The 24,322-nt window shown below is 40.7% G+C and overlaps 1 protein-coding gene across 12 annotated transcripts in view; it reads right to left on the bottom strand.

Annotated features, from left to right (window-relative positions):
- The window catches only part of KANSL1 (KAT8 regulatory NSL complex subunit 1), a 177,732-nt gene that overhangs the window by 116,769 nt on the left and 36,641 nt on the right, over positions 1–24,322 (bottom strand). For all 12 annotated transcript variants that reach the window (XM_086357142.1, XM_086357146.1, XM_086357145.1 and 9 more), the window contains one exon: positions 11,533–12,904. In XM_086357142.1, the coding sequence (XP_086213268.1) occupies positions 11,533–12,821 (1,289 nt within the window). In that variant the 5' untranslated portion in view covers positions 12,822–12,904. The remainder of the gene's footprint in view (positions 1–11,532; positions 12,905–24,322) is intronic.

Genomic DNA, 24,322 nt, shown 5'->3' with positions numbered 1-24,322 from the left:
ACTTAAAATGAGGGTGTCACATTCATCATCGTGTTATTATTATTTACCAAATGCAAACCACCTAGCAGATAGAAGGTGGGATCAATACATATTAATTCTCTTGTTTCCTTCCTTTTCTTTTTCTAGACACACCACGCGGCTTGTGGGATCTTATTTCCCCAACCACGGACTGAACACAGGCCACTGCAGTGAAAGTACCTAGTCCTAACCAATGGACAACCAGGGGATTCCTTCCTTTAAAAAACAAAAAACAAAACAAAACAACAACATTCCAGCCACTTCTAGGTGATGCCCCACCCAAACCATCCAACTCCTATTCCACAAAAGAAATGAGTAACAGGATTGTAGGTTAAGAGATATATTTGGAATGCCTTTCCTCAAAATACATCATCAAATTACTTAATATCACTTAAATTTCTTGAATGTAAAGTGCCATATTTTACATGATGTTTGGTAAATCTCTAATGCTCAAAATTCTGCAAGCCAGGCTTCAACAATACATGAACCGTGAACTTCCAGATGTTCAAGCTGATTTTTAAAAAGGCAGAGGAACAAGAGATCAAATCGCCAACATCCCCTGGATGATCGAAAAAGCAAGAGAGTTCCAGAAAAACATCTATTTCTGTTTTATTGACTATGCCAAAGCCTTTGACTGTGTGGATCACAATAAACTGTGGAAAATTCTGCAAGAGATGGGAATACCAGACCACCTGACCTGCCTCTTGAGAAACCTGTATGCAGGTCAGGAAGCAACAGTTAGAACTGGACATGGAACAACAGACTGGTTCCAAATAGGAAAAGGAGTACGTCAAGGCTGCATATTGTCACCCTGCTTATTTAACTTATACTCAGAGTACATCATGAGAAACGCTGGGCTGGAAGAAGCACAAGCTGGAATCAAGATTGCCGGGAGAAATATCAATAACCTCAGATATGCAGATGACACCACCTTTATGGCAGAAAATGAAGAGGAACTAAAAAGCCTCTTGATGAAAGTGAAAGAGGAGAGTGAAAAAGTTGGCTGCAAGCTCAACATTCAGAAAACGAAGATCATGGCATCCGGTCCCATCACTTCATGGGAAATAGATGGGGAAACAGTGGAAACAATGTCAGACTTTATTTTTTGGGGCTCCAAAATCACTACAGATGGTGACTGCAGCCATGAAATTAAAAGACGCTTACTCCTTGGAAGGAAAGTTATGTCCAACTTAGCATATTCAAAAGCAGAGACATTACTTTGCCAACAGAGGTCCGGCTAGTCAAGGCTATGGTTTTTCCTGTGGTCATGTATGGATGTGAGAGTTGGATTGTGAAGAAAGCTGAGCATTGAAGAATTGATGTTTTTGAACTGTGGTGTTGGAGAAGACTCTTGAGAGTCCCTTGCACTGCAAGGAGATCCAACCAGTCCATCCTAAAGGAGATCAGTCCTGGGTGTTATTTGGAAGGAATGATGCTAAAGCTGAAACTCCAGTACTTTGGCCACCTCATGTGAAGAGTTGACTCATTGGAAAAGACCCTGATGCTGGGAGGGATTGGGGGCAGGAGGAGAAGGGGACGACAGAGGATGAGATGGCTGGATGGCATCACCGACTTGATGGACATGAATTTGAGTGAACTCCGGGAGTTGGTGATGGACAGGGAGGCCTGGTGTGCTGTGATTCGTGGGGTCACAGAGTCGGACACGACTGAGCGACTGAACTGAACTGAAAGTATGCAGACGAACTGAACTGAAAGTATGCAGATGTTCAACTTTATTGGATAATGACTGTTTCTGTTATTGCTACCTAACAAGCCACCTCAGACCGAATGGCATGAAATGGTGTTTATCTTATTCTTGTAGATTCTCTGGATCAGAATTCAGAATACAGTTGGAATGGCCGGTTTCTGATATGTGATGTGTGGGGCTTCAGTTTGACAAGACACAAGGCTGGGGGCCAAAATACCTGGGACTAGAGAATCATTTCCAAGATGGTTCCTTCACTCACATGTGTGGCATCCTGTTAGGGATGCCTCGGTGGCTTTGGTCTCTTTAGTGTGACAGCCTCAGGGGGGTCAGACCTCTTACATGGTGTATCTTTGTTTCACAAACAAGGGTGGAAGCTTCCTGTTCATTTAAAACTGTCCTGAGAAGTCACCTAGCATCACTTCCATCATATTCTATTGCCTGAAGTGGTCACAAACCCTCTCAGGTTCAGAGGGAAGAGACAGAACCCCATCTTTTAATGGGAGGAGTGTCAAAGAATTTGCAACTGTATTTTAAAACCACCATAACAGTTTATTCCAGAGCTAGATGTACCAGTTTATAGTTTTTAAAAATGTAATTTTAAATATTATTACAGATTACTACTGATTGTTTTGCTGCTTAAAAAACATTTCAAGCACTCTAGAAGCTGTGTGCCTGCCTGTGTGCTCAGTCACATCCGACTATGCGATCCCATGAAATGCAGCCCGCCAGGCTCCTGTGTCCATGGGACACAGATGAAACTCCAATACTTCGGCCACCTCATGCAAAGAGTTGACTCATTGGAAAAGACCCTGATGCTGGGAGGGATTAGGGGCAGGAGGAGAAGGGGACGACAGAGGACGAGAGGGCTGGATTGCACCACTGACTCAATGGATATGAGTTTGGGTAAAGTCCGGGAGTTGGTGATGGACAGGGAGACCTGGTGTGCTGCGATTCACGGGGTAGCAAAGAGTCGGACAAGAGTCGGACACAACTGAGCAACTGAACTGAAATCTCTTTTCATCAATGAAATCCAAAGGACATTTTGTTCATGCCCAGGCTGTGGGTAAACAGCCTAGATTAATACAGTCGGCCCTCTTTAACTGTGGGTTTACCACCTAAGGTTGGTTGAATCTGCAGGTACGAAGGGCTGACTGTACTAGGTCATTTTATATAAGGGACCTGAGCACCCTTGGGATTTTGGTATCTGCAGGGCTCCTGGAATCAACCCCCTGGGGACACTGAAGGACAACTGTATCCTGATTTCTTACCAGCTATGTGACATTAAGCAAGTTACTTAAACTTTTCATTCTTCAGTATGAGTCTGTAAAACTAAGATAATATCACAGAGAACTAAATACATTAATGCATGTAAAGAACTTCTAACATTACCTACCTCAAAGCATTCCACAAGTGTAGGTTATTATTTTTTTCCCTATCAGTATGTCTCAAACTATGCTGTCTGATTAGGCAAAGTTGGTTTAAAAAGTTTCCCAGCTCAACTGAATCACTTCAGTCAAAATCTTCCTGGGGTCTGGGTTTCAGATTAGTACCAAATACAAACACAAATGTAAAATACAAATATAAAATCAAACCGTTGGGCAGACTACCCTGGTGGTCCAGTGGTTAAGACTCTGAGCTTCCAATGCAGGGAGTGCGGGTTCAATCCCTGGTCAGGGAACTAGTATCCCACATGTCTCAAGGCATGACTGAAAATATATTTTTAAAAAATTATTCCTACAGGGACTTCCTTGAAAGTCCAGTGGTTAAGACTCTACATGCTCTCATTACAGGAGGTACAGGTTCAATCCCTGGTCGAGGAGTTAAAATCCAGCAGGCCACACAGAGAGGCCAAAAAATAAAAATTAAAATTAAATCAAATAGGTTAAAGGTACCACAAAGCCTTAATGAGAATCAAAATTATTAAGATTTACTCTTTGTATTTGTTATATACTGAATCCCTTGGTTCAAATAGCGTAATTTTTCCAGATACAAAATTGAAAACAGGAAAAAGACAATGAACTGGAGTCATAAAAGGAGATGACCTTAGGCATGGATTTCTGCCTAGCCTGGAAAATATTGAAGTCCCTCGGTATGCCAGGACAACTGGTTCCAGACTCTTCTCTCCACCCCTTACCAAAATCTTCAGATGCTCAAGTCTGCAGATATAAAATGGGGTAGTATTTGTATATAACCTATGTACATCGTTCTGTACACTTTAAATCATCGCTGCTGCTAAGTCGCTTCAGTCGTGTCAGACTCTGTGCCACCCCATAGATGGCAGCCCACCAGGCTCCCCCGTCCCTGGGATTCTCCAGGCAAGAACACTGGAGTGGGTTGCCATTTCCTCCTCCAATGCATGAAAGGGAAAAGTCAAAGTGAAGTCGCTCAGTCATGTCGGACTCTTAGCGACCCCATGGACTGCAGCCTACCAGGCTCCTCCATCCATGGGATTTTCCAGGCAAGAGTACTGGAGCGGGGTGCTATCGCCTTCTCCGTTAAATCATCTCTAGATTATTTAAAATACCTAACACAATGTTAATGCTATATAAAAAGTTGCCAGAGAACTGCAAATTAAAATTCTGCTTTTTTTAAATTTCTGGAATTTTCCCCCACAAATGTCTTCAGTTGGTTGAACCCACCAATGTGGAACCTGCAGATCCAGAGGGCTGACTGTAACTTAATCCATGTTGGTCTTTGCTCAGGGAGAGGATAGAAAAACTAATTAAAGTACTATTCATTTGAAATATAACGTGACTCCAAGCTTTTTCTCCTCTAGTAAAACAATTTTACCTAACTGATGGAATTTAACAAGGTGCTCTGCAAATGACACTGAAACCTCTGGGAATGCCCAAGAGCCAAATATGTTTAAATAAAAATTAGTAAAGGTGTACTGCCATTTAGTAACATCTCCCATCTGTTCCTTCTCCATTCCAACAGTTCCATCCAATCCAGTTACACCTGTCAAAAATCTAGGAATCACCCATAATTACTTTCTCGCTCTCTCAACATCCATTCATTGCATCCAGTCAATCACAAGTCCTAGTCACCCTACCTCCAAATTACGCAGTGCTCTCATTCTTCCCTCCAAAGGCTGAGTCCCCATTGTCTCACCGAGCTTACCACAACGGTCTAACTATTTCCCAAAGTCCACATCCACTCTCCTCTTACAAACAGTAAGAAAGAATCTTAAAAAAAAAAAAAAAATATATATATATATATCCAATGATAAACTGTCAACGGTGTCACAAGAGAATTTTAAACCAGAGATCACCTACAAGCCTATCCGTATGACCAAGCCTCTAGCAACCTCTCTGGTCTCATTTCTCATTACTCTCCTCACACTTTGCACTGTTTTCAAAAGTATCAAGCACCCCCTATTCCCAAAGCTTTAGCACAGTCTGTTTTCTCTGATACACATCTCCTCTCTTGTTCACCACCAATTCCTTCTCATCATTCAGGTCTCAAGTTACATGCAACTTGACTTCAAGATACATGCTAGGACATCCCCACCCATCTTAATTAGATGTTCCTAATATGCACCATCTCAGCACTCCAAACTTTGCTTCTATGGCACCCACAACCACTATAAATATACCATTAACTATATGATCACTTGCTTAAATATTTAATTAATCACTCTTTCTAGCCAGTTTACCCACGAGGACAGGGCAGCGATTGTGTTTCTCTTACTCACCTATATAATCCCTAGGACCTCAGGACAGAGTAGGCCTTCAGTACCTCTAATAAACAAATTAATCAATTCCCAAAGTCTCCAAGGTAAAGCTTCAAGGCCTCTCTGCATAGCTCAGTCCCTCCTCCTCTATTTATACAGGACTGCTTAGAAGGCCATTTCCTAATTTTTAACAGTTGCTGGAACTTATAAGGAATACAGAAACCTTCATTTTTAAGACCCTAGTAAAGAACTTGGATCTTCATGAGCTATAAGGGTTATTCTACAAGTCGTGTTCTAATAGTCACCGAAGCTTGAAACTTCAATTATCTATGATGATCCCTCCCTGTTTTACCCATACAGCCTGCTATTAATCCCATTAAATCCATTTCTGCACCATCCTCTGGAATCTTCTCTTTTCCTTTTTACACTACAATTATTACACTCTATCTGTATTACTAGATCTCTAAAATGTCTCCACTCTAGCCACCAAAAAGCCATTCAGCCTCTGTCCTCTGATTATGCCATGCCTTCCTCCTGTACTGACCTACCTCATTAGGGCATAACCAAAAGACAACCTTCTATCAAAATCCTAGCCAACCTTCAAGGCTCATTTCTACTATCCTTTCTTTCCAGTTCCATCAACCAGTTGTGATCTCTTCCTATTTCATTTCTATCATCCAACATTTACTACGTATTAGTACATGCCAGGCCGGAGAAGGCAATGGCAAACCACTCCAGTACTCTTGCCTGGAAAATCCCATGGACGGAGGAGCCTGGTAGGCCGCAGTCCATGGGGTCGAGAAGAGTCGGACACGACTGAGGGACTTCACTTTCTCGCACTGGAGAAGGACATGGCAACCCACTCCAGTGTTCTTGCCTGGAGAATCCCAGGGACAGGGGAGCCTGGTGGGCTGCCGTCTATGGGGTCGCAGAGTCGGACACGACTGAAGTGACTTAGCAGCAGCAGCAGTACATGCCAGGCACTGTTCTAAGTATTCAACTTTATCTCCCATGTCTCCAATACACATCAAAATTATATACTTTTTGTGCACAGAAATTCAGTTTATTTACCTACGACATCTGATGTCTTACATGTTTGTTCATAAGTACCTACATATGACCACTTTAAAAGAAAATAGTTGATCCTTAAACAACACAGGTTTAAACTGTGCACATTCACTTAGATGCAGATTTTTTTCAACAGTTACTATGATCTGTGGTTGGCTGAATCCAGATACAGAGGAAGAGGCTGGGCATCACTAACCCCAGTGTTGTTCAAGGGTCAAATGTACATCACTCAATTTTACAGAATGAAAACACCAATCCGAAGGCAACAGGAAATATCTGGAGCATCTAGATGTGCAGCAAATAAGTAGACCCCAAATTCTTGCTGCCTAACTTCCTGCCTTCAGAATCACACAAGAAGCACTAAGAATAATTCTCACTACCTACGTAACTTCTCAGAAAAAAAGGGGGCAGGGGGAGAAGAAGGAGAAAACACACAAGTTCCTATTTCAGCCACTGGATGTCATATGCATGCTAGCAGAAAAACCTGGGGCATTCAATCAGTGATTAGATTAGAACAAGGTGTTTGGCAAGTCAAAGTTCACTTGGCTCCAAAGTAACTTCTCTAAGAACATAATAGACTTATTTCCACATATGTATCACACCCAGTAAGATATACAATAACCATTTTAATGGATTATGGGGTGGTAAGGGCTGGGGGGACATAAGGTAAAAGAATCAAAACTCTAAGTCAAAGTCAAGAAAGCCATTTTGTTTCAAGGTATTCCAGTGACTCACAAGGAACTTTGCCTCAGATTCCCCAAAAGCAAAAGATGATGATGAGAAAAGCTCCATTGATGTTAAAGATAGAGTTGTCACAATTCAGAGCAGTTTAAGCCTTGGAGATCAATTTTCTCATTTTTATTAGGAAAGTGGTAACAAAGCTAGTCTAAGGTAAAGAAGGGTTAGATGTTAGGCTTCCAGCTAATAGATCTCTCACTCCCATCACTCTGTGAGAGGAGAAGGAACATGAAAATAAGGACAAATCAAGTTGACTGCCATCCTTGGCAACATCATTTGTGCATACTTAACAAATTCAAGCAGGAACTACAACACAAAGCATTCCATAGTACTTAAAAAGCAAAACCTATGAACATGCTAGTAATTTATGATACCGTGAAGTCTTCATAAACTCCAAAAGGATGAAATTCCTCAGAAATAGAGCAAAGTCACTACAATCAAGACAATCCAAAATTCAAATAACTTAGTTCACTGAACTGAACATCTAGTTTACTTTTACGCAACTCTGATCAGAACAGACTTCAGGAAGCTATCACACAAATGAAATAAAGTTTAGAATAAATTAAACAAACAAACAAAAAACCCATGAAAATAAAACAAGAACAGGGAGAACAAAATGAAGCCAAGAATGAGGCTTAAAAAAAAAAGGTACAACAGTAAGAACCCACAAGCTGTTGATCTAAAAACACATTTAATATCTGGAAAAAATTTTTTTCTTCACAAGTACTTACTACAGAAGTTTGTAAGTACAAGGGTAAGAAAATGAAAACTAAATTGAGCAAAATTGAGTATGGGTCCAGGAATTCAGAACAAAATAGCAGTACGAAACTTAGATATGAAAAGGAGAAATACAAAGAAAAACCAAAGTGCAGAAGAGTGTGGGAGCACAAGCGCATACTCAGCAGTTCTATGATAAACACATGAGGCGACTAAACGCTTTTATTCCTACTTCCACAATTAAGAACCAAACACTGAGGTATTTATTGAAACATACAGCTTCCTTTCTAGTCCCTCATTCAAGATGATGCTGCTTTTAAAAAGAATGAAATAATGCCATTTGCAGCAATGTGGACAGACCTAGAGATTATTCATATTAAGTGAAGTCAGATGAGAAAGACAAATACCATATATCATTTATTTGTGGGATCTTAAAATATGAAATTTATTTACGAAACAACTCAACTGTGTAGAAAACAAACTTATGATTCCAAAGGGAGAGGGATAAATTACGAGTCTGCAATTAGCAGATACAAATACTACATATAAAATAGATTAAAAAAAAAAAAGTCCTACTGTTGTATAGCACAAGGAACTAGATTCAATATCCTATAATCATCCATAATGGAAAATATATGAAAAAAAAAACCCATATGTATAACGTATAACGTTATGTATAATGGAATATGTACGTACAATGGAAGCATTTTGGTGTATACTAGAAATTAACACATTATAAATCAAAGAATTTATACTTCAATAAAAAGAATTTAAGATGATGTTTCAATTCCTGCTCATTCCACAGTGATGTTACTAAACAATAATATAGGTCAAACCCAACGTAGTGCAGAATTTCCAAAGAAGTAGGTACATGTACCAAGACAGGAAGATATATACATAAAACATTTTCAGATGATCTTCTAAAAAGCTTAAAACAAAAAGGTGTAACAATTTTAAACTAAACATAAAATCAGTTAACCATAAAAAATTAAATCAAGGAAAAAGAAAATACTTTCTCTTCTGCTGTGTCATCCAGCTATATTAGAATTCACTAATTGTAAAAACAAAACAGAACAAAACAATGATATACATGTAATTCTTGACAATATATAAAACCAATCATTCTGCTGCTGGACAGCATGTGCCTAGGACTTACAATGAATTACAGATTTTTTCTCTTTTATTAAAAAGTTAGGAAAAACACAAATGAATTCTTGGTGAAAGCTTGTAATTTTCAGAGAATCATCATCCACTTGTAATTTAAGCAACATCACTTAAAAACAATTCAAATCTTCTCTACTAAATATTTTCATTATGGCCACCAGACTAAATCTAGTGACTTTATCTCTGACAGTACTTCAACAAGGGAGTGAAATACTAGACAGGCTGTTCAAAGAGGTAAAAAGTTGAAATTCACCAGCTGGGTCAAGCCCCTGAAGACTTAACTTCTTTTTTTATTTTTTTTTTTAACTAACTTCTTATTCTAGGACTCAAGAATTATAAATGCAGTTATGAGATTTGGGAGGGACTTTAAATCACAAAGAAAAGGTTTCTCTGCATCCAAAGAACTTCTTTCTCTTTTTTAATCACAGCGCTGTCTCCACTTTCACTGGCCAGTGGTTGAAAACCTTTAAAATACTCAGGTGGTCAACAAAGACCCTGGCTAAATACCAACCTTGGGAGTCAATCTGGTGACCTTGCTTAAAACAATAAGTTAAAAGTATTTGCACTTTATTGGTGGCTTTAATTTAAATTCATATATATCATAATTTGCAAAAAGCATATTTACTTGACAGTACTTTTAGCGCCCAAATCGTCCTTACTTTAATACGATCTGAAGCATGGAAATTCAACTTTTAAAAGCATTATTAAACTGATCCCAAGAGGTTTCCTAAAATAATCCCTTTGCTGTCTTTTTAATTTACATCCTTCCAATCAACAAACCACTGTGAGAAGAATGCCCAAACCTAAGCAGGTGGACTAAGAGGTCTTTTGAAGTCAACAGACTACTACATGATGTAAAAAAAGTTCTCTCATAGGCATTCTGGTTTCACTGGGTTGGAATGTTACCCACAACATTACCAAAACTAAGAAATGTTGCCAATACAATGTCTCTCGAAAACATTCTTATAGATTCTAGATGTTTTTCTTCAAATACACAAGATAAGTGCAGGAAACTTTAAAGGCTTCAACTACACTATCTTTACACAAAATCACTCAAACAGAATATTCAACTGTTGACAAGGTTTCTTAAAACTGCAGTTTATGTAGCAAAGTCAGTGGGAGTAATGCCACAAATATTGGCAAGCTGACTGAAGCTACTAATCCATTTAAGGAAAGGGAACTATGTTACAGCAATGCTCTGAAATGTATTTGCTTTAGACCTGAATATAGAAGTGGACTCTTGAGCACACTAAGCTTACAAGTGATAATGGCACTTGGTCTAAAGGGAAAAAATCCAGCACGATTATCCAGATTTTTTTCACTCAAAACAGAAACATAAACCCAAATTTCATACTCAGATACAGTATTATCCATGTTTATAACAAACTGGAGGAAAAAAAAAGGAAATCTACTTATGCTTAGAAGCATAGCTGTCTCAATAAAGTCTCCAGTAAGTCACCTTTTTATTACAGACAAGGGACAGTCAACTATTCCAACATAGCCACCTACTCCAGTCTTCTCTAGCAATCCAAACTTCACAACATTCCCACCCAAAGAGGATCTACTAGTTAACTCTTCTCCCCTCTTTTCCAACTACTCTTGTTTCCCTCTCTCATGAAGTCTAGATAAATGCAGATCTATGTTTAAGGAGATATACTGTACTTTCTTATCTTAGAACTAAATGTAGGACCAGGAGATAAATCATGTATGTCTCTACCAGGTCCATGTAAAGTGCCACAAAGAGCTTATGGAGAATTTTCCTCAACCCAACACATTTTGAAAATCCAGTAAGAATTTATCCCAAATATGTCAATACATTTAACTTAGATGAAAGAAAATAAAACCCAAACCTATAAAGGTTTCTTTTACGAAGAGAATCAGGTTGTGACAGAATATCATGCTTGGAGACAACCTACAAAATACTCTGAAGCACTTCCTGATTATAAGTCCTTATTTTTTTTATAAGGAAATCTCAAATGTCAAAACTGAAAACCAGGTACATTCTCTGCTAAAAGCTCAATTAAAAGCAACCATAAATTCCAGAGAACTTAACTAGGTCAACTAAACTTTTGCCCCACTTACTAGAAACAATCTGAAGCCAAGCCTCAGAAACTTACAAAACATCCTACATATGGTTTCAAAAGAAATCTAATTGTTCACTATGAAAGAATGGGTAGTTTTACAAACTAGAAGTCTTCTAGTTTTCTCTTAATAAGATTTCCATGGGAAATTAGCAGCTTTTACCCTACAGCAACACAAAACCAAAAATACCTTCCATTTCTTCACTAGCAGGTATATATGTTCCCCCCCACCCCCACCTAAAATTAGGAAAAAGACAAAACAGTTTGTAGGCACCCATCATACCAAGAAGCCCTGTCTTCCCATGATGGGAATTCACCAAGTCTTTCTCCATAATGAAAACGACATTATGCATGGTTCTACTCACAGGGGTACGTGGCGCTGCTCAGGGTCAGCTCTGGCCAGTTCTTCCTCTTCGATATCAGACTCTCCTCCTGAACTACTGTCTGTGATGTCGGAATCAAATGCTCGTTCACTGCACCTCAAGTTAGCTATACCACTGGCTGTAAATCTCTCCAATTCTTCTGAAATTGAGTCACTTTTCAGGAAGTTGCTAAGTCCCTCTGAAGCAGCGGTCTCACTGGCAGCTTTTCTCAATGCAGCTTCGGCCTTTCGAGTCAGCATCAACTGGCTCCGGGGCCTCAAGGATTCCAAGTTTGGCAGCTTGCTTAAAGTTTTCTCTAAAAATCCACCCAGCTGATGCTGTATGTGCCTCTCCACCTGCTTGGCTTGCACAACCTGTAAGCGCTTCTGTAACCTGCGGGCCCGGCTCTCAATGTCAGCCTGCCGCCGCAGTAAAGCTGTTATCCTGGTGTCAGAATCTAAAGCACTGAAAAGGATGGAAGACAGGGGAGGCTTTTTACCCTCTAACTTGACACCCCCCACGTTAGAACTGGAGTCTGTGTCAGGTGATAACCTACTGCTTCCTTGAAGTGCCGGCTGTTCCATGGAATTTACAGAAGATTTGTTTGCAGTGCTATTATTGCTAAATACAGTTGTATGTTCTACATCAAGGCTTCTATGTGGAAGAGTGCAATTGGTCATACCCCCTTTCAAGTCCCCAGACTCAGATGCCACCACTTCACCCCCCTGAAGAGAAGATGAAGTGAGAGCCCGTTTTCCCCCATTAAGGGGACTGGAATTGTCATGCTCAGAATGTGTTGAACTTTTAGTCAATTTCTTCGCCAATCCATTTACAGGTGCTTGTGGCAGAGCTGTCTGACCACTTGTATTCATGGTTCTAAGATTTTCTAAGGAAAACTCCAAAACTGGCTGTCTTCCCAACAGCTCAGCTCGGAGTTCATAGGACTGAGATAAGAGAGGGTGAGATTTGAGTACTGTCTGCTTGCTGAAGACACCGTGCAACTTCAGTGATTCCTTTGAGGGAACAGATGTTACATCGGAGCAGAGATAAGATGCCACCAGTGGTTGCAGCTTTCCCAAATCTTCCTTGGTAGGATTATTTCGGAAGTCTAGACTGGGATCCTCTGCAGCAATGGCTTTTCTTTTGGTTCCGTTGGCAGCAATAAGGATGTTGGCGTTGCCGTTATTCTCGGCACTGCCAGGGGACAAAGTGGAGGATGGGGGAGCCAGTTTGAACCGGATATGGTGTGTTTCAGCTGCTGCGTCAGTGAGAGCGGGCGCCATCGCAGCCATTCAGCACAGAGAGACAGGAAGTCCAGCCTCTCCCGGTGCCGAGGCCAGCTCCACAGCCCCTTACCGCCTCCCCAGAGAACAGACTAGAAGAGAAAGAAGAAAAGAAAGTTAGAAATACAAACACATTAGAAAACAACACACATGTTTTTAATACAAACATCATGGAGGCTGTTAACCAAACTCTGTCTTCAAGAGAACACTCAAACCAAAAGGGGAGGGTGTTGGGGCGGGGCCACAACTCTACAAAAGAAAAGAATTCCATCCTTCCTTTTGGTCATTTGTTACCATACATTGAAAGTAGTCACAGACTGTTAAAATCAAATCATCTGCATTTAAAAGAAAAACAGCTTTAAAACTTCTTGAAATTAGTGAATTTAAAGCAAATGTATCAAACTAAACACCAGGAATCAAACAGAAAAGAATTAGTAAGAACTCCTCATTCCCTACCCAAAGTCTGTATGCCAAATGTCTGTACATTTCTGGCCAAAGGATCCAATGTTTGTCAGCTTCCCACTTCTCTGTAAGATAGATCATACTAAAAGTTTTACTGTATCACACCTGTAATGCCAGCTTATTTCATCAATTTTCTTTTTTTCCCACTGTTCTCAGTATGGCCCACCTCTCAAATTAATTGCCCAATCAATGTGTCTCTTTTCTTCACAACTTCTTGAAAGAATAGTTATAAATAGCTGCCTCTGCCCTTCTCACTCTTCTGTAATCTGCCTTCTACTCCTACGGCTCTGGCAAAGGTCACAAGCAATCTCATTATCAAATCCCATGCTCAAGTCTCAGTCCCCATTCTATCTGACTTCTCTGAAGCATGAGGTAGTGCTGACCACCCCACTCTTCTGGAAATTCTTCTTTCCCGACGTCCTTGACAGCAAGGTCCCTTCTGCCCTCTTCTCTCTCAACTCACTTCCTTGGCAACAATCTTGATAGCAATGTGTAAGTCCTCTGGTCACTCAGAAAAACACCTTCAGCTGCACTAATCAACATCCTCACCTCTATGTACCTCAAGCCCCCTGAAGCTCAAAACTGGATTTCTTTTTACTTCTCACCCAGTTTTATCATCTCAGGAAATTGCTTTCACCGAGTAACCCCAGCTAAAAACCTCAGCAGTGTGCCTCTTCTTCATCCCTTTTGATTTGTCTGGTCTGAGAGTAAAAGGAAATCTATGTAAAGAACTAAGCCAGCAGGTACTATAGTGTGGCCTACAAACTTCTTGAGAGCTCACAGACCATTTCAGAGGTCCACAAGATCAAACTTTTCATAATAATATTAAACATTATTTGCCTTTTTCCACAGTGTTGACGTTTGCGATAAGGATGCCAAGACAAGTCTGAGCAAAACTGCTGGTACCTTAGCAAAAATCAAAGCAGAGGTACCTAAATGTACTAAGAGCCTCTGGTCACTGTATTCTTTACTCATTTAGTTAAAAAAATAAAACTTTTTTTAAAGGGTTATTATAATGAACTTTGATATCCTTGATGAAATACAGAAATTAGGAACTTTATTAAATCTCCACTCAAGTCTTCAGTGCATGTGTATACGTGTATCTAAATATTCTGTGCAATGGAAGGGAAAGTACACATAGAGCACTTCTACTGCTTTAAGAAAACTGAGTTACAAGTTGAACTAGAAGCTTCTTCCATGTAACACTATTTTTACTTGGCAGAACAACTGACAAACTACGATTATACAGACTTGAATATTGAGCAGACATTTTCTTGCAAATGAACAAAGTGAACCTGTCACTCCAAGGAAACCCAATATGAGGTTTGTTGCTAATGATAAAATCTGAGTTATTATGCAAAAATAAGTATTTTGAAAATGTGTATCCACCACCATAAACTTGGAACATTTCCCCAATACTTAGTCATTTCTGATTAAACAGACTACTGCTGATTATTAGTGAACGAGAACTGGATACCACATAATGAAATGTGTCAACCTTTGGAAGAGCTGCATAACTCTGTTAGTGATCAAATGACCAATGCTCCTTAGAAACTCGTGCATGGGTAAAAGTAAGTGTTAAGACAGACCAAATGGATTAATCTGACAGAGTATGAAAAGCTCACTGATACGGCTTTAAATTCCACAGTGCAGCTAACCTTTATGAACTACTACTCGTCAAGTGTGGGCAGTGTCAAAGGATACGCACACTTTAAAAGGCTACTAAATACTTGTCTCTTTTCCAAACTACACATTTGTATGAGGTCAGATTTTCTGTACATACTTCCAAAACAACATTATCACAACAGAATGAATGCAGAAGGAGATATGAGAACCCAGCTGTTTTCTATTAAGCCAAACATTAGAAAGACTTGCAAAAATGTAAAATAATGCCATTACCACTTAATTTTTGTTGTTCTGATAAAAAATATTGTCCATAATATGTAATAGGTTGATGATTTTTAAATGAATTATTAATTTTTTTTCCCTTTACTGTGTGGCCGTACTGCCCAGCTTGTAGGATCATAGTTCCCCAACCAGGGACTGAACCCGTGCCCTAGGCAGTGAAAGCAGAGTCCTAATCACCTGATCGCCAGGAAGTCCCAGTAAATAATTATTCTTTAAATTTCTTGAAGTTTCTAATCAACTATTGATAATAACCCACCAAAGTTCTTTGTGGTTTTCGACATTTTTTAAAAGTGGAAAGGGGCCTTGAAATCAAAAAGTTTGTGCATCACTGAACTAAAAGCAACCTCCTCCTCTCTCAAAAAAATGAGTGCAACTTTCAGTTTGGTCAAACATTTTATCTTTAGATAAAAATCAACACAGGATAGTGAGCCATGTAGTACTACACTAAGACTCTTTACCTTAAGTAAATGACTGAGAACAGTGTTAGTTGTTCAGTCATGTCCAACTCTTTGAGACTCATGGACTGTAGCCCACCAGGCTCCTCTGTCCATGGGATTCTCCAGGCAAGAATACTGGAGTGGATTGCTATTCCCTTCTCTAGGGGATCTTCCTAACCCAGGGATCAAACCTCAGTCTCCTGTACTGCAGGCAGATTCTTCACTGTCTGAGCTACCAATACACTTACACGTCAAACATGTCTACCGCTCTACGTAATTGCCAAAATTTTCTTACTCTAAGCTTGTAATGCCTTTAACAAACAGCCTATATTCATTAAACTAGACCTTCTGAGGATTAGAGTTTCATCCTTATGGACTTGCTGGCATACAGCATTCTGTGTAACTAACTGTTCTATGTCCACTTTTCCTATTTTTGATTTTAAATTTAAAAGTAATTTCTAATGTAATTTAAAAAATAGCTGTATTATTACATTGGTTCAATTGGCAGATGAACCAATGTAATAAGCTCTTTATTCAAAATACCTTGAGTCAATTTAATAATGGGAAAAGCATTTTCTACCATAAACAAAAACCACTATCTGATCTTCCAATCAACTCAATATCCTCGTTCAAACTGATAACAATATACAGTTGGTACTAGCCATGCAAATGGCCACCCACTCCAATACTACTGCCTGGAGAATCCCAGGGACACAGGAGCCGGCAGGCTACAGTCCATAGGGGTGCAAAGAGTCGGACATGACTGAAGCGACTTAGCACTAGCCGTGCAAGGAGGCACATTATCACTGTCAGATGGTTAATATGACGAGTGAGAGGAGTAGATGGAGCCTACTGCCCCAAAGCACTACAGTCTGTCTCAGCAATGGCAGGAAGCAGCCTCCCTCTGGGACCCAAGCAAGGACACAGATGTTACACAGCTTCCACAAAACCTATGGAAAACCCATGCTCACCCAGCACACATAAAAAGTGGGTTGTAATTAACATCACACCACAGAAGGTGCTTAAGCAATCAACATTCCAAAGTTATTTCAGAATTATTTCTTTAAAATCTGCAACTAAAAGAAAAATATGCTGACTCAAATCCCACCTCTTTCAATATTTCTCTGACCCTCTGAAAGCACATCTGAGAACTTGACATTAATCATATACGCCTCAAAGGCAAATGTATTTTGCTCACACTCCCTCCTTGGTCTCAAAATCCCCATGGAGTACAATGAAAAGAGCAGTTACTAAACAATGTGTCTCAATAAACAGGGAAGGGGAAAAGTGACATCTTCAGAAGAAATTCCATTCCTAACTCCGAAATCTTTATCTTTCTATATCAAAACTGCAAAAAAAAAATATACTGGACTCTACACCCGCCTCCCCTCATTGACTTGAAATGCTGTGCCGAGATGCAGTATCACTCCCCAAACCCACCATGCATAGGTAAGAGAGCAGGTACAGGTTCACATCTGGCACCACCCATATTTAAATCATTTAACTATTTTGCTCTCTCAACTTCATCTGCAAATAACAGAACTGACCTCAGAAGGCTGCAGAAATGATTACATAAAATACTTTCAATTACTTAACTTAGTGCTGCCTGGCACAAGAGCCCATTATTTGCACTATTACTATAACCTATGGGAAAAAAGCAAATAGTACTAAAACGAAAAACTGTTAAGTAGAAAAAAGGTGTTAAAAAATAAAATGTATACTGTGACCTCATTTCAGTTTTAAAAAGGAGGTGGTAAGATTCTTTTGTTTTTTATTTTCTGGCTTATGTAATGTCTCCTCCATAAACACAAATTGCTTGTATAATACAAGGGAAGAAGGCAAAAATAATGTAAATTTTTCAAGAGTCAAAAAAATGTGAATAAGGCAAAATATTACAAAAATGTTCTTAAATTTAACATAATGAGCAAAATGTTGATGGAAACAATTCCCATCCCACTTAAATCCCAAAAACGTTGTAGTGACTTAACAATTTAGAGCAGAGAGAAACTGTCAAACTTGAGTGTTACAAAAACAGCAGAACACCTTTTGATAAATCACCCTTCTCCAAAGAATACAAAGCATTAAAAGCTATAAGTAACTTATTAATCCTCATTACAAGCTAAGTGGTAGGTTTCTGGCTGTGATTTTAATTTCCAGTTCACTGGTGGGGACAGATAGTAAAGTTACATTGTACACTCAGAATAAAGAAACCTAAAATATTCCAACTTTTAGTTCATCTAATAAACCACAATCTGACCAAAAAAAAAAAAAAAAGATGGACCTAATGCACCTGCAGCCACTGACATAAACTATGATTCAGCAGTAAGCTTAACAGACACAAGAAGGGCTATCTTATCAAGGTCCTTTAAAAGGCTATGAAAATTTGAACTACCTAATTAAAATTAACAGTGTCCATCCCAGTCCCAAGGAAGCATTTTGGGGACTGGAAGATGTCAAATGGGTTCAGTAGGCAAACACAGTTAGGAAAAACTTCGCTGATGAGATTCACAATGCACTTCATTATGCTGCTGCTGCTGCTGCTGCTAAGTCGCTTCAGTCGTGTCCGACTCTATGCGACCCGATAGACGGCAGCCCACCAGGCTCCCCCGTCCCTGGGATTCTCCAGGCAAGAACACTGGAGTGGGTTGCCATTTCCTTCTCCAATGCGTGAAAGTGAAAAGTGAACGGGAAGTCGCTCAGTCGTGTCCGACTTCCAGCGACCCCATGGACTGCAGCCCACCAGGCTCCTCCATCCATGGGATTTTCCAGGCAAGAGTACTGGAGTGGGGTGCCATTGCGTTCTCCTCGTTATACTGAATACTGCTCAAGTATTCGCACCTCTAACAAATAAACATCTTTTTTCATTGTATTAATATTGTGCAGAACACTGTTCTGAGGGATTTAAGTTAGAATACAGTTCAAATACATGACCTCTAAGGCCCCTTCCTGTACGTATGATTATTATAAATGGCAATATAGATTCAAGAACAAACTTCCTCCTAACACAAGTGACACTCTGGAAGCCAAAGTACACCCCAGGACAGAGCTTCTCCACCGCAGCACTACCGCCTTGTGCCGAGTAAGTTTCTGCTGTGGGAAGGGGGTCTCTCCTGGGCCCCTGCAGGTGGTTTAGCAGCATCCCTGGCCTAGAGGCCCGCTGCTCCCTCCTGGAAATTATGACAACCAAAAATGCCTTCAGACATGCCAAATGTCCCCAAGGGGGCAAAATCACACCCCCCAATTGAGAGCCACTCTCTAGAGATAGATTCTGTATCTACAGATGTATATACATACATATACATTTCTAAACATAGATTTCCAAAAATCATACATATCTGGCTGCTTCAAATAGTGCAAGTCACAAACTAACTCCACACCTACAAATGAAAGCCACACCTTACTCCCTTGTAAACTCCCAAGACAGGACTCCGGTTACACAAGAATAAACTGACAGCATCCACCTTGCAACAATGTTGATTAGCTGCCAAGGCCCAAAGGGAAGGGTCTGGACATTTGGGTGGCCAACAACCACACTTGCACTGAAAACAGAAGCAAAAATCAGATGGGGAAGAAAAACCTGCCCATAATGTGGCTTCTACTAACCTCGTTCCACCATTACCTCATTACTCTGTACAAAGGGAAAAAAGACACAGGAAGGATGGTTAGAGAAGGGTGTGTGAAGTCATCAAAATTTAAGCTGAAGCTTGAAAGTTAGCTAAAATTTCATTATGTAAAAGGCGGAGGCAAAAGAAGGTAATGGGGCATTCCAGTGAGAGGAAAAGGTATGGGAAAAGCAGACATCCTGGAGGTTAGACGAAATGATCAACTTGTTTGAATTATAAAGCATATTTTAACAAGAGGAAACCCTATAGAAAAAGGTGAAAACGCAGTCTGAAGCCAGATCATTAATGGACAACGTTCAAAAGCCAGTTTTTACTCAGACTTAAAGGCAGCAGAAAATCATTAAAGGTTTTTCATATATGGAGTGACACGAGAACTGTGCTACAGAGAACAGCTGTATAAGATGGATTAAAAGAAAGTAAAAAGTCAAAGGCCAGTGAAGAAGTTATTGCAATAATCTAGACAGGATACAACAAGAACTTACAACTAAGGCGGTCACCACAGCAGAATTGTCAAAGTCTCCTCCAGGCTTCAGAAGCGCCTGAAAGTCTGCAGAAAAGCCAACTAGGTGACACAAATAGGAAAGCTCTTAAGAAAAGAGAAGGTTGTCATTTCCCTCATAATTTCACCTTCTTTAAGATAAAATCCTCCCATTTATTTCTCATAAAGCTGTTCAGGTTGGGAGGCAGGGGGAACCATTTAGGTTTGGTATATCCTCTCCATTCCTAGCAGTACCAATCCAAACCCAGCCCGGGTGTATCAGCTCACACCTAAATGATCTTAACAGCTTTCTGACTGAAGTCTCAGTCCTCTAATCCAGCAGTCCCCAACCTATTGGTCAACAAGAACTGATTCTGTGGAAGACAATTCTTCCACAGACCAGGCGTGGGGGGAGGGGACGGTTTCGCTATGATTCAAGCACATTACACTTACTGTGCGCTTTATTTGTGATCTAAGGCTGCCACTGATCTGCCAGGAGCGCAGCCCGGAGGTAGGGGCTCCCTCGTCTAATCCATTCCTTACCTTTTCATCACTTCACTTCTTTACTCAAGAATAGCTCCTAGTACATTTCTCACGAGTCCAAATTCTCCAAGGTGAAACTTAGCATCAAAACAAGTGCATCAACTGGCATGGATCTAGAGACCACCCCCAGGTTCAACTCATCATTTCTGCCTATGCTGTTGCCTCTAACTGAAGGCCCTTCTACCCTTTCAGCCCAAAACTTAATACTTCAATACACAACATCTCCACAAAAACTTTTCCAGACTATTCAGACTCACATAACTTTCTTCCTGCTTAAATTGTACAACGCACTTAAAGTCACCACTCAATTAAAATTATCTGAATGTTCCCCTAGTTGTCAATTTGTTAACTATATTTCAAGACTGGGAAAGTCCCTTAGTATCTTTCTTTGCGTGCTCACTAACTTCACCGAGATAGAGTGCCGAGGACACAGTGAGCACTGTGAGCACTCACTGACAGGCTTGCAGTAGTCAGAGACCCAGAGGCAGGCTTTTCAAGCATAAGACTGTGCTAAGCAGAGAAAGACGAGGAAATACCAATCAAGAAACTGACACAATTGAAATAATAGGGAAGGATTTGGGAGATGATCCACAGAACAACTTGAATGAAGCAGGTGGTTGGTACACGCACAGCTTCTTGAGAAAGAGAGGGAAAAAGCAGCTTTGTGATCAAGTGCCAAAAGTTACATTATGGAACACACTGGAAAGTTTTTCTTTTACAAATGTAGATTTGTTACAGAATACAAGAGTGAGTGGGAGGCAAATTTTTTTTCATAAAACAAAGAAATAAGGTGGACCTCACCACCCCAGTTCCTAATACTTTCCTATGCCAACAGGGCAGGGCTTGGCTGGAGAATAGATTGTTATCATGACTGCTGTTCACTAACATTAATTGACCTTTTACAGTGTCAGTCTCTGTGCTAAGTGTTTTGCATACACATCCTCATTTAATTATCACAATAACAGTATAAGTTGAGTATGTGCTCAGAAGTAGCATGCCCAAGAGCACACCACTACTAAGCTACAGAAGCAGGATTCCAATCCAAACCTGTAAGTGAAAAGTGAAAGTCGCTCGGCCGCGTCTGACTTTTTACCACCCCATGACTATACATACAGTTCATGGAATTCTCTAGCCCAGAATTCTGGAGAGGGTAGCCGTTCCCTTCTCCAGGGGATCTTCCCACCACAGGAATCAAACCCAGGTCTCACGCATTGCAGGGGGATTCTTTACCAGCTCAGTCACCAGGGAAGCCCAAGAATACCCAAGTGGTTAGCCTATTCCTTCTCTAGCGGATCTTCCCCACCCAGGAATTGAAGATCTCCTGCACTGCAGACATATTCTTTACCGTCTGAGCTACCAGGGAAGACCCATGCCTATTTTTTTTAGTTTATTTTTTATTGAAGTATAGTTATTACAATGTTGCATTGGTTTAGTTGCTAAATCATGTCCGACTCTTACAACCCCATGAGCTGTAGCCTGCCAGGCTCCTCTGTCCATGGGATTCTCCAGGCAAGAATACTGGAGTGGATTGCCATGCCCTCCTCCAGGGGATCTTCCCTATCCAGGAACTGAACACAGGTCTACTGCATTGCAAGCAGACTCTTTACCAACTGAGACACCAGGGAAGCCCAGTGCATTATCATATACTACACATAAGGCTAAGTTTAAACTGGAAGGGACTTAACTGCTAGACACAAGGATTTTAAATTTTAGTCTTTAGAGGAAAGTCAATGAGAAATCCAAAAAACATTTTATTAAAATGCCAACAGCATTTAAAGCTCCACAGCAAGTGTCTATGAGGATGACATGGACCAGTAAAGACACTCTGATCAGGGAATCCTAAGGGGACCCTCACACAGTTGTGAGAGCTGGACCGTAAAGAAGGCAGAGAGCCAAGGAATTGATGCCTTCGAAATGTGGTGCTGAAGACTCCTGAGAGTCAAGATCAAACCAGTCAATCCTAAGGGACACCAACTCTGAATACTCACTGGAAGGACTGATGCTGAAGCTGAAGCTCCAGTATTATGGTCACCTGAAGTGAACAGCCAACTCACTGGAAAAGTCCCTGATGCTGGGAAAGACTGAGGGCAGAGGATGAGATGGCTGGACAGCATCACTGATGCAAAGGACATGAACAAGTGGCAAACTTCAGGAGATGGTGAGGGACAGGGAGGTCTGTCATGCTGTAGTCCACGGGGTCACAAAGAGTCAGACACAACCGGACAACTGAACAACACCATCACACAGGCTGAGAGTGGGTGCTGGGGTCACAGAAAGCTTCCCGGGGGAAAACATCTTTACTTGAAACCTAAAGGATAGGAAGGGTCCTGCATCGGGCTTCCCTGGTGGCTCAGACAGTAAAGAATCTACCTGCAGTGCCAGAGACCTGGGTTCAATCCCTGGGTCAGAAAAATCCCCTGGAGAAGGGAATGACTACCCACTCCAGTATTCTTGCCTGGAGAATTCCATGGAGAGAGGAGTCTGGAGGGCTACAGTCCATGGGTTGCAAAGAGTCAGACACCACTGAGTGGCTAACACTTCTACTTTTAGCATGGCCCATACAGCTACTTTCAACACCTCTGCCCCCAATTATCAATTCCAAAACCAATTCCGGCCCTTCAACATTCCCCATGTGAATAAACCCTGATCCCAATCTCTGGTTTACAATCTACTATAGATATCTAACCTAAACATACACTAATATCAGACAAGAGTAACAGACTACAGTACAGTCTAATGCTGGAGACACTAAGAACCACAGCAGTGTCATCAATGCCAAAGATAAAACAGAAATTAGGTGTGAAGGTAAACCTAGATGACAAAGCTCTGTGTTTTGCCTAAAGGGATCAGGGGAGGCTTCCAGAAAGAGATGATATTCTGACTAAATACCAAGGTTAAACAGCGAGGGTTCGATAGACAGAATGATAACCAGTCACTCCATCCTTAATACCACTGCCTTAGTTCAGAATCTCTTAGGCCTTACACCAACCCAGAACAGCAATACTCTCCCAACTGTTCTTTCTTCCTGTCTCAGCAAGCCTTCAACCTAGTGTTCACTACCAAAACGATTACTAAAAGAGGAGAAAACAGGGGAAAAAAGAGAGGGAACATAAATTCAACCATGCTGTGCTCCTGCTTAAAATCCTTCCACTTAAAATCCTAGTGACACTAGGGTAAGGATGAACCCAAACTCCCACACGGCACTCATCTGCCCCCTCTTACACTCAGCCTCATCTTCCACCTGTCCCCAGCCTAGCCACCGCAATCTTATTTATACTTCCAGGTTCTTCCATGCCCTTGCACCTTTGCTTCTCAAATTTTAGCTCAAGATCACATGCTCTTTAAAGTATTTCCCACTCACTCCAGGTAGAGTTAAGGGTCTCATTCCTCTATAGGATCTAATAAGCATTCACATGGCATCCTGGTCATAATGGAAAATAAAGACCCAATTTTGTCACCCCCACTGACTGTATATTTCTTAAAAGGAAACTTATGGCTTGTTTCCTTTTCCTTGAATCTGCCTGCAATGCAGGAGACCCTGATTTGATTCCTGAGTTGGGAAGATGCACTGGAGAAGGGATATGCTACCCACTCCAGTCTTCTTGGGCTTCCCTTGTGGCTCAGCTGGTAAAGAATCTACCTGAAACGCGGGAGACCTGGGTTTGATCCCTGGGTTGGGAAGATCCCCTGGAGAAGAGAAAGGCTACCCACTCCAGTAATTCCATGGACTGCATAGTCCATGGGGTCTCAAAGAGTCAGACATGACTGAGCAATTTTAACTTAATGGCTTGTTTTATTTCTAACTCTTAGAGGTAGCACTATGCCTGACAGACAGTGGACCAATATATATGTTAGTTAACCTGCATATTCTACAGTAAATGCATCGGATGGAGATCCATTATGAAGTTAATGGGGATGTCTGATCATAAAGTGAAAATCTAACAGGAAGCAGGAACCAACTGAACCTAGGACAGACTTTGTCCACCTCAAGTTCTCGTCATTTACACTGCCAAGCACATGCACTCAGACTGACCAACTTTTTAAGTATACTTTTAAACT

Source organism: Bos grunniens, chromosome 19 (genome assembly GCF_055505025.1).
Source record: "Bos grunniens cultivar Pamir isolate PY7600 chromosome 19, Bosgru_T2T1.0, whole genome shotgun sequence".
Classification (NCBI taxonomy): domain Eukaryota; kingdom Metazoa; phylum Chordata; class Mammalia; order Artiodactyla; family Bovidae; genus Bos; species Bos grunniens.
This window is presented reverse-complemented; position numbering and strand designations above follow the sequence as displayed.